The sequence below is a fragment of the Thalassophryne amazonica genome, chromosome 19, assembly GCF_902500255.1.
Source record: "Thalassophryne amazonica chromosome 19, fThaAma1.1, whole genome shotgun sequence".
Classification (NCBI taxonomy): domain Eukaryota; kingdom Metazoa; phylum Chordata; class Actinopteri; order Batrachoidiformes; family Batrachoididae; genus Thalassophryne; species Thalassophryne amazonica.
The window spans coordinates 48,289,874-48,310,303 of record NC_047121.1 but is presented as its reverse complement, the minus strand read 5'-3'; the positions used below and the strand labels follow the sequence as shown (position 1 = coordinate 48,310,303).

The 20,430-nt window shown below is 38.9% G+C and overlaps 1 protein-coding gene across 1 annotated transcript in view; it reads right to left on the bottom strand.

Annotated features, from left to right (window-relative positions):
• Positions 1–367: 367 nt before the first annotated feature.
• The window catches only part of ythdf2 (YTH N(6)-methyladenosine RNA binding protein 2), a 39,701-nt gene continuing 19,638 nt past the window's right edge, over positions 368–20,430 (bottom strand). Inside the window, exons 5-6 of the mRNA XM_034194943.1 lie at positions 2,448–2,513; positions 368–1,079 (exon numbers count right to left, since the gene is read on the bottom strand). Of these exons, the coding sequence (XP_034050834.1) occupies positions 1,056–1,079; positions 2,448–2,513 (90 nt within the window). The 3' untranslated portion in view covers positions 368–1,055. The remainder of the gene's footprint in view (positions 1,080–2,447; positions 2,514–20,430) is intronic.

The window sequence follows — 20,430 nt, the reverse complement described above, 5'->3', positions numbered from 1 at the left end:
ATCCTTAAACAACACACAGATCCACTACAGAACAAAATAATGGCTTTACACAAACAAGGGGAATGCACACCAGTTCTGCTGAATATACCACATTTATTACTTTTGAACTGATTAATAGAAAGAGTGGGGGCAAGGCCACACGCATCAGTCCTTAGAAAACAGGAGGGGAGAACAAAACAAGAAAGCAGCCCATAGCAACAATGCGTTAAATTGTCCAAGTGAAAGAAAGAAGGTAAATAAAGTACAATGAAGACACAGGGCTCCGACTTTTCAACTGTAAATTTATACACCGAGCAAGACTCAACATTTGAGCTCTAAACCCCCTTTCATATCCAGATCCAACCTTCCACACACACACACACACACACCATCCAACACATGCAAAATAAAACAGAGGGCCTTTCTGAGAATCTCCCAGTCTTTCCAAACAAAAATACATGTCAAGCATGTAGCAAACTATTTCTGGAGCCAACTTGACACTCGCCTATGGTGAATATCAATCAGGTCCTGGTTGAAAATGTGAACACCCTCAGAAGACAGTGGTTTGGGGAGGGGTGCACAAAAGAAGAAGAAAAAAAAAAGAAAAAAAAAAAAGGACAAACTGCCCATTCTTGATTTCGGGACACTATTATAAACCAACACTACAAACTTCTATCTGATTTGTGTGTTTTCGTGAGTACAGACTTGCTCTTGGACCAAGACACGAAGATCCTTTCAATTACAAAAAGAGGGGCAAAGGAAAATGCAGCATACAAGAGAAAAAGCATATGTAGTGAAATGGGGCGGGGCAAAAAAAAAAAAGAAAAAGTTTTCACCTAAGGATGCTATGCATTAAGTTGTAGTCCTATGAATAATCGTTTCTTTTTCTTTTTACTACAAGTTCAAGGTAAGTCTTTAAAGTCAAAAGAAATCAAAGTCTTCATTTAGTTTTCTGTCCTTTGTTAATTCTTCACCCCTAATAGATTTTCATTTGAGATCTGGATGTAATGGGGTGGTGAGGTTATAGGGGTGGGGTGAGGGGGTCATTGCAGTCTTTTTGACCAAAGCACCAACTGTTACTTGACTCGTCCTTGGCGATCCTAGAACATAAGAAGACAAAGCACAATAATCAGAATACTTTATTAATTCTGACAGGAATTTCTTATGTCACAATTGTACGGATTAACAGACAAGTCGACATGAAGAGCAGTATAGAAGAAAAATAATTAGAATAGAGAAAAAAAAAATTCTTTCACATTATTATTTTTAAACAACCCAAGCTGATCTGATGGCCGAAAAGCTGGCGAAGGAAAAACATTTTTAAAATACTGTATTTTCTGGTCACCATTTATTTATTTAAGTAAACTTATTTGTCTGGCTCTGCCACTTCAATTTGGAAATATATATATATATATATATATATATATATATATATATAAATAAAATACTGCATTATAATGAGAAAAATGACTGTTTATACACACAAGCTGCTTTTATACAGCAAATTGAAGGAGGTACTGTGATCCACACACCAGACAGAAGAGAAGGCGGCAGTAATGACCGATTAGGCTGGATGCAAGCCACTGTAAACCAAGATTACCTGAATGAGGAGGATGTGCCTTAAGAGTCTTAGAGAATCAGTAAAATTAACAAATCGTGTTCTTAAACTGAGATCAAACTCTTGAATAAAAAGAAATAAGCGTCATATACTCTGGTGTGACATACACTCTGAAAAATATGGCACTTCTTTCAATCCATTTGTAAGCACCTGTACCACTTAGAATAATGCACCCCATTCCTCTTGGACAGCCCAAAAGGATAACAGGATTTTGTTAATTTGAATGTTTTGTTCAAAACGTCACACACACATCCAATGAGGACTGTGTAAGGAACACATTTTTGCAGTTTTGGACAAATTTAGACAATCTGTGAAAACTCAAAACTTCTGACTCCATTAGTTTGTGGTCCTATAGGCCTAGTTTGCATGGTAGCAAATTTGGACTGATTCAATAAAGACCCTAACAGGCATAACAATTTGAATTAAAGGTTTGACTGCTGGCCAACAAAGGAAAAATCATTACTACAACAAGCTCCGCTGAAGATAAACTCTGGTTTTCTAGACATGATCTAAGACTAAGGAGTAGACCAGATCAGTTCAATGGGATACCCCTGTGAGACCTGGTGGTGACAATTACTTTCAGGTGATAATGGACTGCAGGTAATCCTGAGTGTTCCAGTCAGAACCCAAAGCACTTATGTCAGATGGATGAAACAATGCACGAGGTTCCAAACTGGATCTTAATTTACAGCCAAAACCTCATCAAACAAAAGCCCCACAAAACAGCTTTAGATGTTCAACAACTTGAGTATGGTATGAAAACTCATGGGGCACCTGAAACACTTCAAAATAAAATTAACCAATAAAGCATGAAGGATGTGTCCAACCTGACCAGAGGATGCAAACATACCTGAAGCCTGTAATGACTCCTGTTGCTTGGGTTGCTGGGATATGGCTCACTGCCTTGGACCTCCACCTGCCACAAAAAACACAAGCCAAGTATATCATAAAAGCAGGCCCAGGGAAGAAGAAAACAAAACTACTACTAAAAACTAATTTTTGTTAGTAGTCTGGCAAAATTACATCAACAATAACCAAAAACAAACTGTTCAGGGTACCACAGTCCCCATAGTGCATCTGACTGAGCTACAAACAAACAACTCATCTGCTAAATCCATAACTGCCAAGTATAAGTTGCTTTTTGCAAGACTAGACCATGAAGTTATGTGCTAAATTGCATTCTTCTTGTATGAACATTTTCAATGCTCAAAGTGGAAATCAAACACCATTTTGTGCCTCCGCTCACAGAGCAGCAATTTGCCCTGAACAGCGCTGCCGAGTGTGAGGCCCAGAGGCACGGCCTCGGGGCTGGTCTTACTGCCCACCTCGCATGGTCGGCTGACAAATGCGCAGCTCAGTATTTTTTTAAAACACTAGACTTGGTCCCACCCTAAATTTCTGCACTTTTCCCCACTGGTGCGCCTGTAAGTACATAATCAGTGCTCAATTAGAAGTCTGGAGAAATGTTCTACAATCCACCATTAACTTTTCTCAAATCAGTTTGAAACTGAGTTGATGTCAGGTAACAGTCATATTGGCTCAACAATACATCGCGCCATCTGCTGATTAAAAGTGGTACTACATATGCCAACAGTTTCTCACGGCAATCGATTACATAGATTTTTTGACTTTTTAAACAGTTTTCATATTGTCACATTAAATATCACAATACATTCATTCATTCAATCAATCACTTATCCAGGTCATGCAGGAAACATAATCTCAAGCATGTCCTACGTCTTCCTGGGGGCCTTATCCCGGTTGGATGTGCTTGGTAGACCTCCCTAGGGAGATGACCAGGTGGCACCCTCACGGGATGCCCAAACCACCTTCACAATGAATTTAATGTCTATTTTTCTCCCCCACTCCTATTAAAGACAGACAGACAGACCCCAACGACTTCTCATTGATCAATTGGGGGAGAATTCACTGTAAACGTCAGGCTTGAATAAGGGAAATGCTTTCCTTCGTGCTGTTTCAGTTAGTTTTGCAGTGTCAAGTGGCTGCATCTAAACAAAAAAGAAACCAAACATTAGTACAGACACCAAAACGGTCACGCAGGCTTGTGTGACCATCTCGGCTGATGAGAACGCTGCCTAATTATTTGCTAGGTTCTGCAAATACAGGCATTGAACAATTAAAAGTAACAGAATTGTTTTTTTTTTTTAAATTACAAGCACACAAACCCTGTTACGCGAGTGAGTTTGTGTGCAGTGGAGCAGACAGGGACTATGGAAGCAGACAGTACTTTCAGCCGCTGTTTAAAGTGGGAAAGTGTAAAAATATTCAGGTTAATTTCTTATAAATCTCATGGCATTTCCTAAAATAATGAGCATAAACGTGCATCACCTGTGAATAAGACGTACAGTAGTGTTCAGAATAATAGTAGTGCTATGTGACTAAAAAGATTAATCCAGGTTTTGAGTATATTTCTTATTGTTACAAGGGAAACAAGGTACCAGTAGATTCTCACAAATCCAACAAGACCAAGCATTCATGATATGCACACTCTTAAGGCTATGAAAGTGGGCTATTACAACCCCTGGCAATAATTATGGAATCACCGGCCTTGGAGGATGTTCAGTTTAATTTTGTAGAGAAAAAAAAGCAGATCATAGACATGACACAAAACTAAAGTCATTTCAAATGGCAACTTTCTGGCTTTAAGAAACACTATAAGAAATCAGGAAAAATTATTCTGGCAGTCAGTAACGGTTACTTTTTTAGACCAAGCAGAGGGAAAAAAATATGGACTCACTCAATTCTGAGGAATAAATTATGGAATCACCCTGTAAATTTTCATCCCCAAAACTAACACCTGCATCAAATCAGATCTGCTCGTTAGTCTGCATCTAAAAAGGAGTGATCACACCTTGGAGAGCTGTTGCACCAAGTGGACTGACATGAATCATGGCTCCAACACGAGAGATGTCAATTGAAACAAAGGAGAGGATTATCAAACTCTTAAAAGAGGGTAAATCATCACGCAATGTTGCAAAAGATGTTGGTTGTTCACAGTCAGCTGTGTCTAAACTCTGGACCAAATACAAACAACATGGGAAGGTTGTTAAAGGCAAACATACTGGTAGACCAAGGAAGACATCAAAGCATCAAGACAGAAAACTTAAAGCAGTATGTCTCAAAAATCGAAAATGCACAACAAATGAGGAACAAATGGGAGGAAACTGGAGTCAACGTCTGTGACCGAACTGTAAGAAACCGCCTAAAGGAAATGGGATTTACATACAGAAAAGCTAAATGAAAGCCATCATTAACACCTAAACAGAAAAAAAACAAGGTTACAATGGGCTAAGGAAAAGCAATCGTGGACTGTGGATGACTGGATGAAAGTCATATTCAGTGACGAATCTCGAATCTGCATTGGGCAAGGTGATGATGCTGGAACTTTTGTTTGGTGCCATTCCAATGAGATTTATAAAGATGACTGCCTGAAGAGAACATGTAAATTTCCACAGTCATTGATGATATGGGGCTGCATGTCAGGTAAAGGCACTGGGGAGATGGCTGTCAATACATCAACAATAAATGCACAAGTTTACATTGATATTTTGGACACTTTTCTTATCCCATCAATTGAAAGGATGTTTGGGGATGATGAAATCATTTTTCAAGATGATAATGCATCTTGCCATAGAGCAAAAACTGTGAAAACATTCCTTGCAAAAAGACACATAGGGTCAATGTCATGGCCTGCAAATAGTCCGGATCTTAATCCAATTGAAAATCTTTGGTGGAAGTTGAAGAAAATGGTCCATGACAAGGCTCCAACCTGCAAAGCTGATCTGGCAACAGCAATCAGAGAAAGTTGGAGCCAGATTGATGAGTACTGTTTGTCACTCATTAAGTCCATGCCTCAGAGACTGCAAGCTGTTATAAAAGCCAGAGGTGGTGCAACAAAATACTAGTTATGTGTTGGAGCGTTCTTTTGTTTTTCATGATTCCATAATTTTTTCCTCAGAATTGAGTGATTCCATATTTTTTTCCCTCCGCTTGGTCTAAAAAAGTAACCGTTACTGACTGCCACAATTTTTTTTCCTGATTTCTTATAGTGTTTCTTAAAGCCAGAAAGTTGCCATTTGAAATGACTTTAGTTTTGTGTCATGTCTGTGATCTGCTTTTTTTCTACAAAATTAAAAAAATGAATGAACATCCTCCGAGGCCGGTGATTCCATAATTTTTGCCAGGGGTTGTAGTAAAAAAAAAAAAAAAAGTAGAAAAGCGGGTGGTCACAATAATAGTACCATCTGCTGTTGACGCTACAAACTCAAAACTATTATGTTCAAACTGCTTTTTTAGCAATCCTGTGAATCACTAAACTAGTATTTAGTTGTATAACCACAGTTTTTCATGATTTCTTCACATCTGCGAGGCATTAATTTTGTTGGTTTGGAACCAAGATTTTGCTGGTTTACTAGTGTGCTTGGGGTCACTGTCTTGTTGAAACACCCATTTGAAGGGCATGTCCTCTTCACGACAGTATTTTAACATTATCTGTAGGTTTCCAAAACCTGAGAGACCACACACGTGAAGATAAAAAAAATCATGGATCTAACAGGTTTGGTCGTACAGTGTGTGGTGTGCAGCCACACGGTAAGGACAACACCACCCCACACGAACAGATTTCACACACGAACATTTACAGTTCAGAAAGGAAATCTCGCAAAATCTCTCGAGATTAAACGTGACTTCAGAGTAAACAAACGGAGGTACTTTGTAGACTATTTACAACAGAGGGGAAAAAAACAACACAAAAAGAAAAGGTGCTCTTTAAAGGAGTGGAGACAGCGCGACCACCGGACTTTCTGGTAAGTCAGAACAGCTGTTTTGATTTTATTTTCCGCTCCGTACGTCCGTCACCTCGCTTTCTGATTGGCTGTACGTCACATTCAGCAGGCTGCGTGTTCTTTTGTGGTCGGAGGACAACACATGCTGCAATATCGGGCCAAAAAAAAATCCAACATGTTGAATATCCCCGATTTGCGATCGGAGCACTCCCGACACCATTCCGAGCAGATCAGAGCGCTCTTAACACACCACATACGGGAGGAATATCTGATAAGATTATCTTTAGCGTCATCACGATTGTCGGGGCGTCCTTAAGATTGTCAGGAGGGGAAGATCGGGCCCGATATCGGCCTAATTATCCTGCTGTGTTAACCTGGCCTAAGGCAACATGACCTCAAGTATTTTGACATATCCAAACTGATCCATGATACCTGGTATGCTATATATAGGCCCAACACCATAGTAGGAGAAACATGCCCATATCATGATGCTTGCACCACCATGCTTCACTGTCTTCACTGTGAACTGTGGCTTGAATTCAGAGTTTGGGGGTCGTCTCACAAACTGTCTGCGACCCTTGGACCCAAAAAGAACAATTTTACTCTCATCAGTCCACAAAATATTCCTCCATTTCTCTTTAGGCCAGCTGATGTGTTCTTTGACAAATTGTAACCTCTTCAGCACGTCTTATTTAACAGAGGGACTTTGCGGGGGATTCTTGCAAATAAATTAGCTTCACACAGGCATCTTCTAACTGTCACAGCACTTACAGGTAACTCCAGACTGTCTTTGATCATCCTGGAGCTGATCAGTGGGTGAGCCTTTGCCATTCTGGTTATTCTTCTATCCATTTTGATGGTTGTTTTCCGTTTTCTTCCACGCATCTCTGGTTTTAATGTCCATTTTAAAGCATTGGAGATCATTGTAGATGAACAGCCTAAAATTTTTTGCACCTGCATATAAGTTTTCCCCTCTCCAATCAACTTTTTAATCAAACTATGCTGTTCTTCTGAACAGTGTCTTGAACATCCCATTTTCCTCAGGCTTTCAAAGAGAAAAGCATGTTCAACAGGTGCTGGCTTCATCCTTACATAGGGGACACCTGATTCACACCTGTTTGTTCCACAAAATTGATGAACTCATTGACTGAATGCCACACTACTATTATTGTGAACACCCCCTTTTCTACTTTTTTTTTTTTGTTTTTTTTACTAATAGCCCGATTTCATAGCCTTAAGAGTGTGCATATTGTGAATGCTTGGTCTTGTTGGATTTGTGAGAATCTACTGGTACCTTGTTTCCCATGTAACAATAAGAAATATACTCAAAACCTGGATTAATATTTTTAGTCACATAGCACTACTATTATTTTGAACACTACTGTATAAACAGTTAGATGCAATCAGTATCAAGAACCAGAGGTGGCTTAAAGCACATATATGCCTGGGCTGGAGACCAGCAGTCCAAAGTCACATAGGGACCCACATTAATGGCCACCAAAATGTTTTGAAGAACATTCATAACATGAATACACACACAATATAATAAAATATCACTTTCAACAAATACACCTACAACTGAGAAAAGAATGCCACTTAATTGCATGATCCAGGGATGTGATCCATAAGAGAAATCTGATGAAAGGAGAATTCTGAAGCTGAGGTCCAGGGCCCACCTAGTGCCCTGGAAGCTCGAGGGTTCAAGTTGCTCTGAAATGCATTCTTCTACATTTTAGAGCAATAAATTAAAGAAATTTCACAGAGATGTTCATGAGAAGATTAGAGAAAACTGGGAAATACAGCAGTCTGAGTATTTATTAGTGATCAAGTTGCACACCATGCCAATCCAGAGAGTAATTTACATCTCTCCTCAACGTTAAGACTATTATGTGGACAGCAGTAAAAGTATGCAAGTTGTACTTTAGATTCTTCAATATTCAATACAGTAATGGCCATGTGACAGACTTGAATACAGTATTTTGGCTTCAGAAATACTTCTGGCGAGTATCTGATCTCAACGGATCTGCATCGATCTCAGACCACAAATCGAACTCAGTGTCACAGCTCACAAAAACCGCATTTTGGATGAGAAATTGTTTTTGAGCTATGAGTTGGATACTTTTTCGAATCATCAAAAAAAAAACTGCCATTTTCAAAAATGACAGTAATAAAAGCAAGGACCTTTTGTCTGTGGTCTTGAATGAAAACAATTTGTCCAATGTTTTACAGGTGGGCAAGTGGTTAGCACGCTTGGTTTCAGTGTGGAAGGTTCCCACTTCAAACCCCACCCCTGCCACATTTCTCCATGTAATGTGGAGTCGCGTCAGGAAGGGCATCCGGCATAAAACCTATGCCAAATCAACATGCAGATCCACCTCAGATTTGCTGTGGTAACCCAGAGTGAAAACAAGGGAGCAGCCAAAGAGACTTACTTAAAAAAAAAAAAAAAAAAATTAAAAAAATTGCAATATAACCTGCATCAGTAAAAAAAACTGCCTTTGTTAAAAATCATGAAAAGTACCCAAAAAGAAGAGCAAAACTGATCAGTTTGTACCTTTTTTTTTTTTTTTTTTTTACAAGATGAGGACATCCCCATTGTCTGGTGTTACGAATAATTTCATTCGTAACACTTTCTGGATAAATGCATTCATCCTACCCACTAATCACAATTAATTCATATCAGTGGTCCTGGAGAGCAGAAGCTCAAACATTTGAGAATACATTTTCAGCAAGCTTTGCTGCGCATGCCCTTGGAATGCAATGCTGTGTTCACTGCGCTCACAGCTGCACAGGGATGGGGGACATTTTGTCCTGAACGCTTAACATTAATGGAGTTTTTTTTTTTTTTTGGTGGTTGGACCCAGAAGTGCTGAGCCTGTTTATAGTGGAGCACAAGGATGGAGGCTATGTGAGCACGCACCAACAGTGGGAGATATAACAAAAAAAAAAAAAGGCTGCGTCAGTGCCACGCTTAACATAGTTGTCACTTGAAACTCAAGTCCCCATGATACAAAACTCATTTGTGAACTTCATAATTAATCCACGGTTCACCTGCATGCCGAACTATGAGGCTGTCTGTACAGATCACAGATCAACTATAATCAGTCGCACCATGAAATGGCAGATATCTGCAAATCAGCGGACGTTTTTAAATCCTCGACATGAGATGTGACAATATTTATAATGGTAGTTTATTAAAGCAAACATAAATATAGAACGCAATGCTAAAGTACCACCAGCCTTATAAGCATAAAAACAGGAAACGCAAAATATAGTTTCACTTGGCCAACTCATGCAGTAGCGCCAACATACTGCCCTGGTGGACAAACCCCAACATAAAATGTGACCTTTTAATCCTGAAAGTAGGCCAAGGTCAGCTACCTTCAATGTTTTGAAAGTTCATTATCCTGAGATTATGCCCTGTAAATGTAACGTTGCTACAGAGAGAATGGATACAATGAATGAAAGAGCATGTAGAAAGAATGTGACCTTTTGGCCATCTTTGAACTTGTCCAAGGTCTGTGTCTCAAGAATGCTTCCTGTGAATTTGAAGACCATGGCAGTTATAGGACTGGACCCATGCTGAGCACAGACAGACAGACACAGTCTTCACAATACCCGATGGCCATATTTTGGCCTTGAGTAAAAATCACAATATACTTTGGGATCCTGCTTAAAATAGTGGTTCAACTTTATATTGTGACATAATTGGGTATCTTAGAAGTGCATGCGCCGAATACATTTCGATCATGGATCAAATACGTTTGGCAGAAAGGTCCTCAAATATGACCAACTTTATAACAAAATCAGAAAAAGATGCTCAAATGACCTGCAATTCATGGAGGAAATTGTACATACCATACCGATGGTTTGGAGGCTGATTAGGGTTGCGGATCAAGAACCGGTTATTTTTGGGTATCGTTAAGAATTGATTCGATCCACCGACATCAATAGCCTTTTTGCTTAACGATTCCCTTATCTGTCCTTCAGAGCAGCCGTTGTTTTTGAGGGCGTTTGTCGGAAAAATGATCATTTCTCTACGTTGATTATAGACCCTGCAGTGGCTCTGTAAACCAACCGCTTCTACAACGTGACTCCACTTGGAAGCATGTACCAATGAAGCAATCTGCTGGCTTGTTGGTTCTTTGATTCGCTGCTCTTCAAAGCCATTAAAATGTTAATTGTGCGTCACTTTTGTGAGGATTAAAGTCACTAACTGGGACTCTTGTCTTGTTGCAGTCAAGGAACGAGAATCGTCCTCTGTTCCATTGGTACAGCTCTAAACACTGCACAGCTCTCTGCCAAGAGAGTCTGATCTTCAAAACAAATTGCCGCTTTAAATAAAATGACGCCTTTTCCAAATGCTGTAATACAGACAAAAACTACAATTGACAAACATTCCCCCCCCCCCCCCTCCCAAAATGAGCATTCAATCCTGCATTCTTTATGAATTACATCCTGACTTGCAGCACAGTCAGCTGCAAGTGCTCAGAGGTATGGAAAGACATTCATGCCAATAATGTCTGAAAGGAAATGCTTTTGACAAAAACTACAGTTTTATTTTTATTTATGTCCAGAGATCCAGTGACCAATTTCATATTTATTTAAGACTCAAAATGTTGACATAGAAAACCCATAAAGCCTACTTTTAGTACACAGAAAATTCACAAAAGGTATCGATAAGGAATCGGATCGATAATGGTACCGATAGATAAAATATTATCAATACCCATCCCTGCTGATGATTGTATAAACAAGTGGAGCTCGTTGAGGGGCAAATTAATCCAGAAAAGGCTGTTGTTCCTGCAGTAAATTGTATAAAGATGCAATGGAGAAGTTTAAAAGGGTCACACACACATCAACATCATTACATGGCCACAGAGTTATGGAGCTGGAGAAGTATAAATCAGACTTTAGGTTTTTAAGGTATCACTCTGCAGCGGACTTGGGGGGGGGGGGGGGGGGGGAGTGACTCAACCAAATGTAATCTTTTTAATGCACATATTTAAGGCAGGCATCTATTTTTTTTTCCAGTCAAAATTTTGACCTGATGCCGCCGACTGAACGCCCCCCCCTCAAAAATCGGTCCACCCTGCCTTCACTGCGCGTGCGTCATTAGCCGTGGTTCACAGATTATCACCTCGTTTCTGCTTAAAACTGCACTCCGGTCATCATCATCTATCTCAGCGACATATCTGCTACTTGTGTAGCTGTGGCGCTCTGCTCGCTTCATCCATCTTTTATGATGAAATAACGCTGAATGTATGTGGAAAGGATTGTTGTACAAAAGCTTCAGATATCTGGGTGAAGAGACTGTCTCAGACGAGCTGCTGTGGTCCCAAATCACGCATGCGCAGTGAAGGCAGGTGGACCGATTTTTGGGGGGAGGACCGTTCAGTCTGCGACACCGATCATTAAATGAGGCAGGTCCCGATTCAATGACAGGTGTTTAATCAAGGAAATGCATAAACCTAATTCCCCGTAGATCGTTCGGCACCACCTGACTGTAACCAATCTGTTTTATACATCTAACGGATTCGGTTCGTTTTATAGATATAATGGATTTCGATTATAATTGACAAAACTCATTTGTCCACCTAAATCAATTATATGCAAGTTTTACTGTAAATACACACATTCTCTGTGCTTCTTGTTCAGACTAGGGGGTTATCCAGATGGAAACATGACCAAACAAAAATTGTTTTGTAAATTATGTCGGTACCACGGCCCAAGCAGAGGGTCGCCCCTTTGAGTCTGGGTTGCTTAAGTTTTCTTCCTCAAATCAGAGGGTGTTTTTCCTTACCACTGTTGCCTGTGTGCTTGCTCTGGGGGTTGTAAGGTTAGACCTTACTCATGTGATACGCCTTGAGGCAAGTTTGTTGTGATTTGGCTCTATATAAATGAAAATAAATTGAAACTGCTCCCCACAACACATTTTGAGTGTTTACTCACCATTACACTGTTTTACTACAATCCTGCACTAAGTGAAATTGATAAGTTTGTTTACTTAAGTTAACTTTTCTGCATAACTAAAGTGGGATGTGAAGCAATGTTTTTTTTAAGCATTAACTAAGCAATGGCAAAACTTGGCCTGTTTGTGATTTTACCTTTAAAATCAGGTCAGGGAAGCCATAAAAATAAAATGATTAAGGCTCTTGGAATTAGTAATGGTAACATGTAGGTTGTAATGTCAATTTGAGATAGCGTAAGAACAAAAAACAACAAAAAAAAAAAAGTCAAAATGTGCAAAGAAAATACTAATACACAAGCAGTATAGCTAAAGCTTTAAAAGATGGGTTACACATTAAAACCATACTAACCAATGAATGGCTTTAAATTAAACTTATATAAGCAGTATTTAGCACATAAATGTATAGATATGATATGTATAGAATATCGAACGTCCAAGGTGAATTGGACAGCCAATTTATCGAGTTTTGAGAAATATAGAGCCCTAAAAGCTACAGAAATTTAGAGTTGATTTTGAATATTTTACATTTTGATGCAGTAGTCGATACCCATGTCTTTATTTTTAAGTGGATTGATATATACACAGATTTACAACATTCTGGGTACCTTTTGGGACTTTTGGGCATTACATTCTAATTCTTGCAGCCATAAGATATTTCACTTAGTGTTTGGCTAAGTACAACCCCTGGCAAAAATTATGGAATCACCGGCTTTGGAGGATGTTCATTCAGTTTAATTTTGTAGAAAAAAAAGCAGATCACAGACATGACACAAAACTAAAGTCATTTCAAATGGCAACTTTCTGGCTTTAAGAAACACTATAAGAAATCAAGAAAAAAAAATTGTGGCAGTCAGTAACGGTTACTTTTTTAGACCAAGCAGAGGGGAAAAAATATGGACTCACTCAATTCTGAGGAATAAATTATGGAATCACCCTGTATATTTCCATCCCCAAAACTAACACCTGCATCAAATCAGATCTACTCGTTAGTCTGCATCTAAAAGCAGTGGTCACACCTTGGAGAGCTGTTGCACCAAGTGGACTGACAAGAATCATGGCTCCAACACAAGAGATGTCAACTGAAACAAAGGAGAGGATTATCAAACTCTTAAAAGAGGGTAAATCATCACGCAATGTTGCAAAAGATGTTGGTTGTTCACAGTCAGCTGTGTCTAAACTCTGGACCAAATACAAACATGGGAAGGTTGTTAAAGGCAAACATACTGGTAAGCGTCAAGACAGAAAACTTAAAGCAATATGTCTCAAAAATCGAAAATGCACAACAAAACAAATAAGGAACGAATGGGAGGAAACTGGAGTCAACGTCTGTAACCGAACTGTAAGAAACCGCCTAAAGGAAATGGGATTTACATACAGAAAAGCTAAATGAAAGCCATCATTAACACCTAAACAGAAAAAAACAAGGTTACAATGGGCTAAGGAAAAGCAATCGTGGACTGTGGATGACTGGATGAAAGTCATTCAGTGATGACTCTCGAATCTGCATTGGGCAAGGTGATGATGCTGGAACTTTTGTTTGGTGCCGTTCCAATGAGATTTATAAAGATGACTGCCTGAAGAGAACATGTAAATTTCCACAGTCATTGATGATATGGGGCTGCATGTCAGGTAAAGGCACTGGGGAGATGGCTGTCATTACATCATCAATTAATGCACAAGTTTACGTTGATATTTTGGACACTTTTCTTATCCCATCAATTGAAAGGATGTTTGGGGATGATGAAATCAATTTTCAAGATGATAATGCATCTTGCCATAGAGCAAAAACTGAAAACATTCCTTGCAAAAATACACATAGGGTCAATGTCATGGCCTGCAAATAGTCCGGATCTTAATCCAATTGAAAATCTTTGGTGGAAGTTGAAGAAAATGGTCCAGGACAAGTCTCCAACCTGCAAAGCTGATCTGGCAACAGCAATCAGAGAAAGTTGGAGCCAGATTGATGAGTACTGTTTGTCACTCATTAAGTCCATGCCTCAGAGACTGCAAGCTGTTATAAAAGCCAGAGGTGGTGCAACAAAATACTAGTGATGTGTTGGAGCGTTCTTTTGTTTTTCATGATACCATAATTTTTTTCCTCAGAATTGAGTGATTCCATATTTTTTCCCCTCTGCTTGGTCTAAAAAAAAAGTAACTGTTACTGACTGCCACAATTTTTTTTCCTGATTTCTTATAGTGTTTCTTAAACCCAGAAAGTTGCCATTTGAAATGACTTTACTTTTGTGTCATGTCTGTGATCTGCTTTTTTTCTACAAAATTAAACAACTGAATGAACATCCTCCGAGGCCAGTGATTCCATAATTTTTGCCAGGGTTGTAGTATTAGCTCAGACATTGCTGTAGGTCACTGAAGTTTATACTGCTGGTTAGCATCTCACAAAATTGTCTAAGGGAATTCAGCTACTAAATTGCCAGTTCAAGGTAAGAAAATATTCTTCAGGGTGTTCGCCAACTAAAGTAATTAGTGGAAATTTTAAATGAGTAGGCAACAACAGGCACAACAGAGCTGCTAGCCCTAAATTGCCCATTTCATTACAAAGGACAGTGATTACTTAATTAAAATTCATTATGATGCAACAATAATTGTGTCCAGTGTACTCTTCATGTTTTATGCCACAGTATTAAAGCATGTTTTGTTGTTAGGTAACCTTGGATATTTCATTAAATGTCATGACTACATCTGTAAATATTTTAATTCAGGGGCGCTAATAATCCTGAAATAATCCAGCACGCAGTAAATAGCCCCTAATGTGTGCTGAAAACTGAAGCATGCTGCAGTCTTTTAACTGTGTAACATTTCGGATGCAGATTTAATCCATTTTCATTCAGCGGTTAGTACTGTGGGTCCTCTTCAGAGTCAATCTTTCTAAATGACATGATAAGACACGCTGAAGTACCGATATTATCTTTTCACAAACAAAACCAGTTACTGTGCTGTGAGTGAAACTGCAGGTGTGACATTGAAATACTTTTATTGTGAAGCACATTCAATGGAAGATAAGTTGGTAGCATTAGCTTGCAGAGCTGTCAAGCGTGTAAAACTTCAAATACATTTAATATGAATACACTGAGTAATTTACTACAGTACTGGAAATTCAGTTCAGTAAGACTGTGGTGTAGCTTGCCCAACCCAATTTGGAAATACAGATGTACAAATGCACAGAACAAAATACTGTTCATAGTTCAGGACGCAGGGAACAAAAACTCATTTTGAGTTTATGGGGGGTGGGGGGGGAACAGTTTCTATACATGTCCATTGAAATAGAAATTGATTGCCACAACATCTCTGAAGTTTGGGGAAAACAGGAATTGCGATGCCAAAACAAATGGGTCCTAGAACTCTCAGATAACCAGTTCTCATGTAATCCACTGAATAAGGCATATGAATTACCATTTGGCAGTATGAACTTAGACTTGACACCAAAAAGGAATACTTTGAGGTGCTCATTTTTTGGTTACAAAAAAATGAGGTGGGCTTCATAGATAATTGGCAAAGCTTCTGGGGAAAACCTGGTCTTGTTAGGAGAGACGGCATCCATCCCACTTTGGATGGAGCAGCTCTCATTTCTAGAAATCTGGCCAATTTTCTTAAATCCTCCAAACCGTGACTATCCAGGGTTGGGACCAGGAAGCAGAGTTGTAGTCTTACACACCTCTCTGCAGCTTCTCTCCCCCTGCCATCCCCTCATTACCCCATCACGATAGAGACGGTGCCTGCTCCCAGACCACCAATAACCAGCAAAAATGTATTTAAGCATAAAAATTCAAAAAGAAAAAATATAGCACCTTCAACTGCACCACAGACTAAAACAGTTAAATGTGGTCTATTAAACATTAGGTCTCTCTCTTCTAAGTCCCTGTTAGTAAATGATATAATAATTGATCAATATATTGATTTATTCTGCCTTACAGAAACCTGGTTACAGCAGGATGAATGTTAGTTTAAATGAGTCAACACCCCCGAGTCACACTAACTGCCAGAATGCTCGTAGCACGGGCCGAGGCGGAGGATTAGCAGCAATCTTCCATTCCAGCTTATTAATTAATCAAAACCCAGACAGAGCTTTAATTCATTTGAAAGCTTGACTTAGTCTTGTCCATCCAAATTGGAAGTCCCAAAAACCAGTTTTATTTGTTATTATCTATCGTCCACCTGGTCGTTACTGTGAGTTTCTCTGTGAATTTTCAGACCTTTTGTCTGACTTAGTGCTTAGCTCAGATAAGATAATTATAGTGGGCGATTTTAACATCCACACAGATGCTGAGAATGACAGCTTCAACACTGCATTTAATCTATTATTAGACTCAACTGGCTTTGCTCAAAATGTAAATGAGTCCACCCACCACTTTAATCATACCTTAGATCTTGTTCTGACTTATGGTATGGAAATTGAAGACTTAACAGTATTCCCTGAAAACTCCCTTCTGTCTGATCATTTCTTAACATTTACTCTGATGGACTACCCAGCAGTGGGGAATAAGTTTCATTACACTAGACGTCTTTCAGAAAGCACTGTAACTAGGTTTAAGGATATGATTCCTTCTTTATGTTCTCTAATGCCATATACCAACACAGTGCAGAGTAGCTATCTAAACTCTGTGAGATAGAGTATCTTGTCAATAGTTTTACATCCTCATTGAAGACAACTTTGGATGCTGTAGCTCATCTGAAAAAGAGAGCTTTAAATCAGAAGTGCCTGACTCCGTGGTATAACTCACAAACTCGCAGCTTAAAGCAGATAACCCGTAAGTTGGAGAGGAAATGGCGTCTCACTAATTTAGAAGATCTTCACTTAGCCTGGAAAAAGAGTCTGTTGCTCTATAAAAAAGCCCTCCGTAAAGCTAGGACATCTTACTACTCATCACTAATTGAAGAAGAACCACCCCAGGTTTCTTTTCAGCACTGTAGCCAGGCAGACCAAGAGTCAGAGCTCTATTGAGCCGAGTATTCCTTTAACTTTAACTAGTAATGACTTCATGACTTTCTTTGCTAATAAAATTTTAACTATTAGAGAAAAAATTACTCATAACCATCCCAAAGACGTATCGTTATCTTTGGCTGCTTTCAGTGATGCCGGTATTTGGTTAGACTCTCTCTCCGATTGTTCTGTCAGTTATTTTCATTAGTTACTTCATCCAAACCATCAACATGTCTATTAGACCGCATTCCTACCAGGCTGCTCAAGGAAGCCCTACCATTATTTAATGCTTCGATCTTAAATATGATCAATCTATATTAGTTGGCTATGTACCACAGGCTTTTAAGGTGGCAGTAATTAAACCATTACTTAAAAAGCCATCACTTGACCCAGCTATCTTAGCTAATTATAGGCCAATCTCCAACCTTCCTTTTCTCTCAAAAATTCTTGAAAGGGTAGTTGTAAAACAGCTAACTGATCATCTGCAGAGGAATGGTCTATTTGCCTATTAGTTTCAGTCAGGTTTTAGAATTCATCATAGTACAGAAACAGCATTAGTGAAGGTTACAAATGATCTTCTTATGGCCTCAGACAGTGGACTCATCTCTGTGCTTGTTCTGTTAGACCTCAGTGCTGCTTTTGATACTGTTGACCATAAAATTTTATTACAGAGATTAGAGCATGCCATAGGTATTAAAGGCACTGCGCTGCGGTGGTTTGAATCATTTATCTAATAAATTACAATTTGTTCATGTAAATGGGGAATCTTCACAGACTAAGGTTAATTATGGAGTTCCACAAGGTTCTGTGCTAGGACCAATTTTATTCACTTTATACATGCTTCCCTTAGGCAGTATTATTAGACGGCATTGCTTAAATTTTCATTGTTACGCAGATGATACCCAGCTTTATCTATCCATGAAGCCAGAGGGGACACACCAATTAGCTAAACTGCAGGATTGTCTTACAGACAAAGACATGGATGACCTCTAATTTCCTGCTTTTAAACTCAGATAAAACTGAAGTTATTGTACTTGGCCCCACAAATCTTAGAAACATGGTGTCTAACCAGATCCTTACTCTGGATGGCATTACCCTGACCTCTAGTAATACTGTGAGAAATCTTGGAGTCATTTTTAATCAGGATATGTCATTCAATGTGCATATTAAACAAATATGTAGGACTGCTTTTTTGCATTTACGCAATATCTCTAAAATTAGAAAGGTCTTGTCTCAGAGTGATGCTGAAAAGCTAATTCATGCATTTATTTCCTCTAGGCTGGACTATTGTAATTCATTATTATCAGGTTGTCCTAAAAGTTCCCTGAAAAGCCTTCAGTTAATTCAAAATGCTGCAGCTAGAGTACTAACGGGGACTAGAAGGAGAGAGCATATCTCACCCATATTGGCCTCTCTTCATTGGCTTCCTGTTAATTCTAGAATAGAATTTAAAATTCTTCTTCTTACTTATAAGGTTTTGAATAATCAGGTCCCATCTTATCTTAGGGACCTCATAGTACCATATCATCCCAATAGAGTGCTTTGCTCTCAGACTGCAGGCTTACTTGTAGTTCCTAGGGTTTGTAAGAGTAGAATGGGAGGCAGAGCCTTCAGCTTTCAGGCTCCTCTCCTGTGGAACCAGCTCCCAATTCAGATCAGGGAGACAGACACCCTCTCTACTTTTAAGATTAGGCTTAAAACTTTCCTTTTTGCTAAAGCTTATAGTTAGGGCTGGATCAGGTGACCCTGAACCATCCCTTAGTTATGCTGCTATAGACTTAGACTGCTGGGGGTTCCCATGATGCACTGAGTGTTTTTCTCTTTTTGCTCTGTATGCACCACTCTGCATTTAATCATTAGTGATTGATCTCTGCTCCCCTCCACAGCATGTCTTTTTCCTGGTTCTCTCCCTCAGCCCCAACCAGTCCTAGCAGAAGACTGCCCCTCCCTGAGCCTGGTTCTGCTGGAGGTTTCTTCCTGTTAAAAGGGAGTTTTTCCTTCCCACTGTCGCCAACTGCTTGCTCACAGGGGATCGTTTTGACCATTGGGGTTTTTACGTAATTATTGTATGGCCTTGCCTTACAATATAAAGCGCCTTGGGGCAACTGTTTGTTGTGATTTGGCGCTCTATAAATAAAATTGATTGAATTGACTGATTGACATGAAGGGCTCCAATCTGAACAGAATCCAGTTATCTTTTATTCAATACAATCTGTCTATTTTGGCTCCTTGTTGCCCCCCACAATTTTATTTTGTCAATTAATCCAGGTTCTGTTTTCCCTGATCAAACCATCATCCTTTTGCAAAAAAAAAAAAAAAAATTCTTAAAGGATTTTTTTTATACACTACAGAATCCCCAGAGCATGTCACTGCTTTGGTGTTACTATACAAATTGTGCACACAATGTTCCACCTCTAGAGAACAATCAGATTTGGTGTCACTGCCAAAAAGACAGTACTCAAGAAATGTGATTATAAAAGTACTGCAAGTTTATATATAACAATATATTGCGACTGTTTTTTTTTTTTTCTTTTTACTAAATTAAATGTTACATAATAAACACACAGTTTGGTGTGCTTATGCATTTTGGGTGAACACTGTGTTGGGTGAAAACAGAAGGTTGATAGGATTAATATTTTTGGAGAAATTAGCAATATTGATTAACAACAGCGAGCAATGGACATTGTGCTGCAATGCAGCATGGGAGTTTGTGGTTTTAATTGTTATTGTGGTTCAGTGTTAGTGTTACTGATTTATTGTGTTTTTGGAGTTTAATTGGTTTGTTAATGGTTAATTGGTACCATGAGTGTGGCATGTTTGTCTTATGTATTTAGGGTCAAGGATCAACAGCGCCAAAAAACAACAAATATTTTTGGAGAAACTACGGATATTCACCAATAGCACTAAACAACGGATGTTGATAATTACATTCTGGACTCGCATTAACAAAAATAAACACTTTTTGATTTTACTCCCATTTTTCATGAGCTGAACTCAAAAATCTAAAACATTTTCTATATACACAAACAACCTATTTCTCTCAAATATTGTTCACATACGAGGTCTATTAGAAAAGTATCCGACATTTTTTTTCAAAAACCATATGGATTTGAACCCT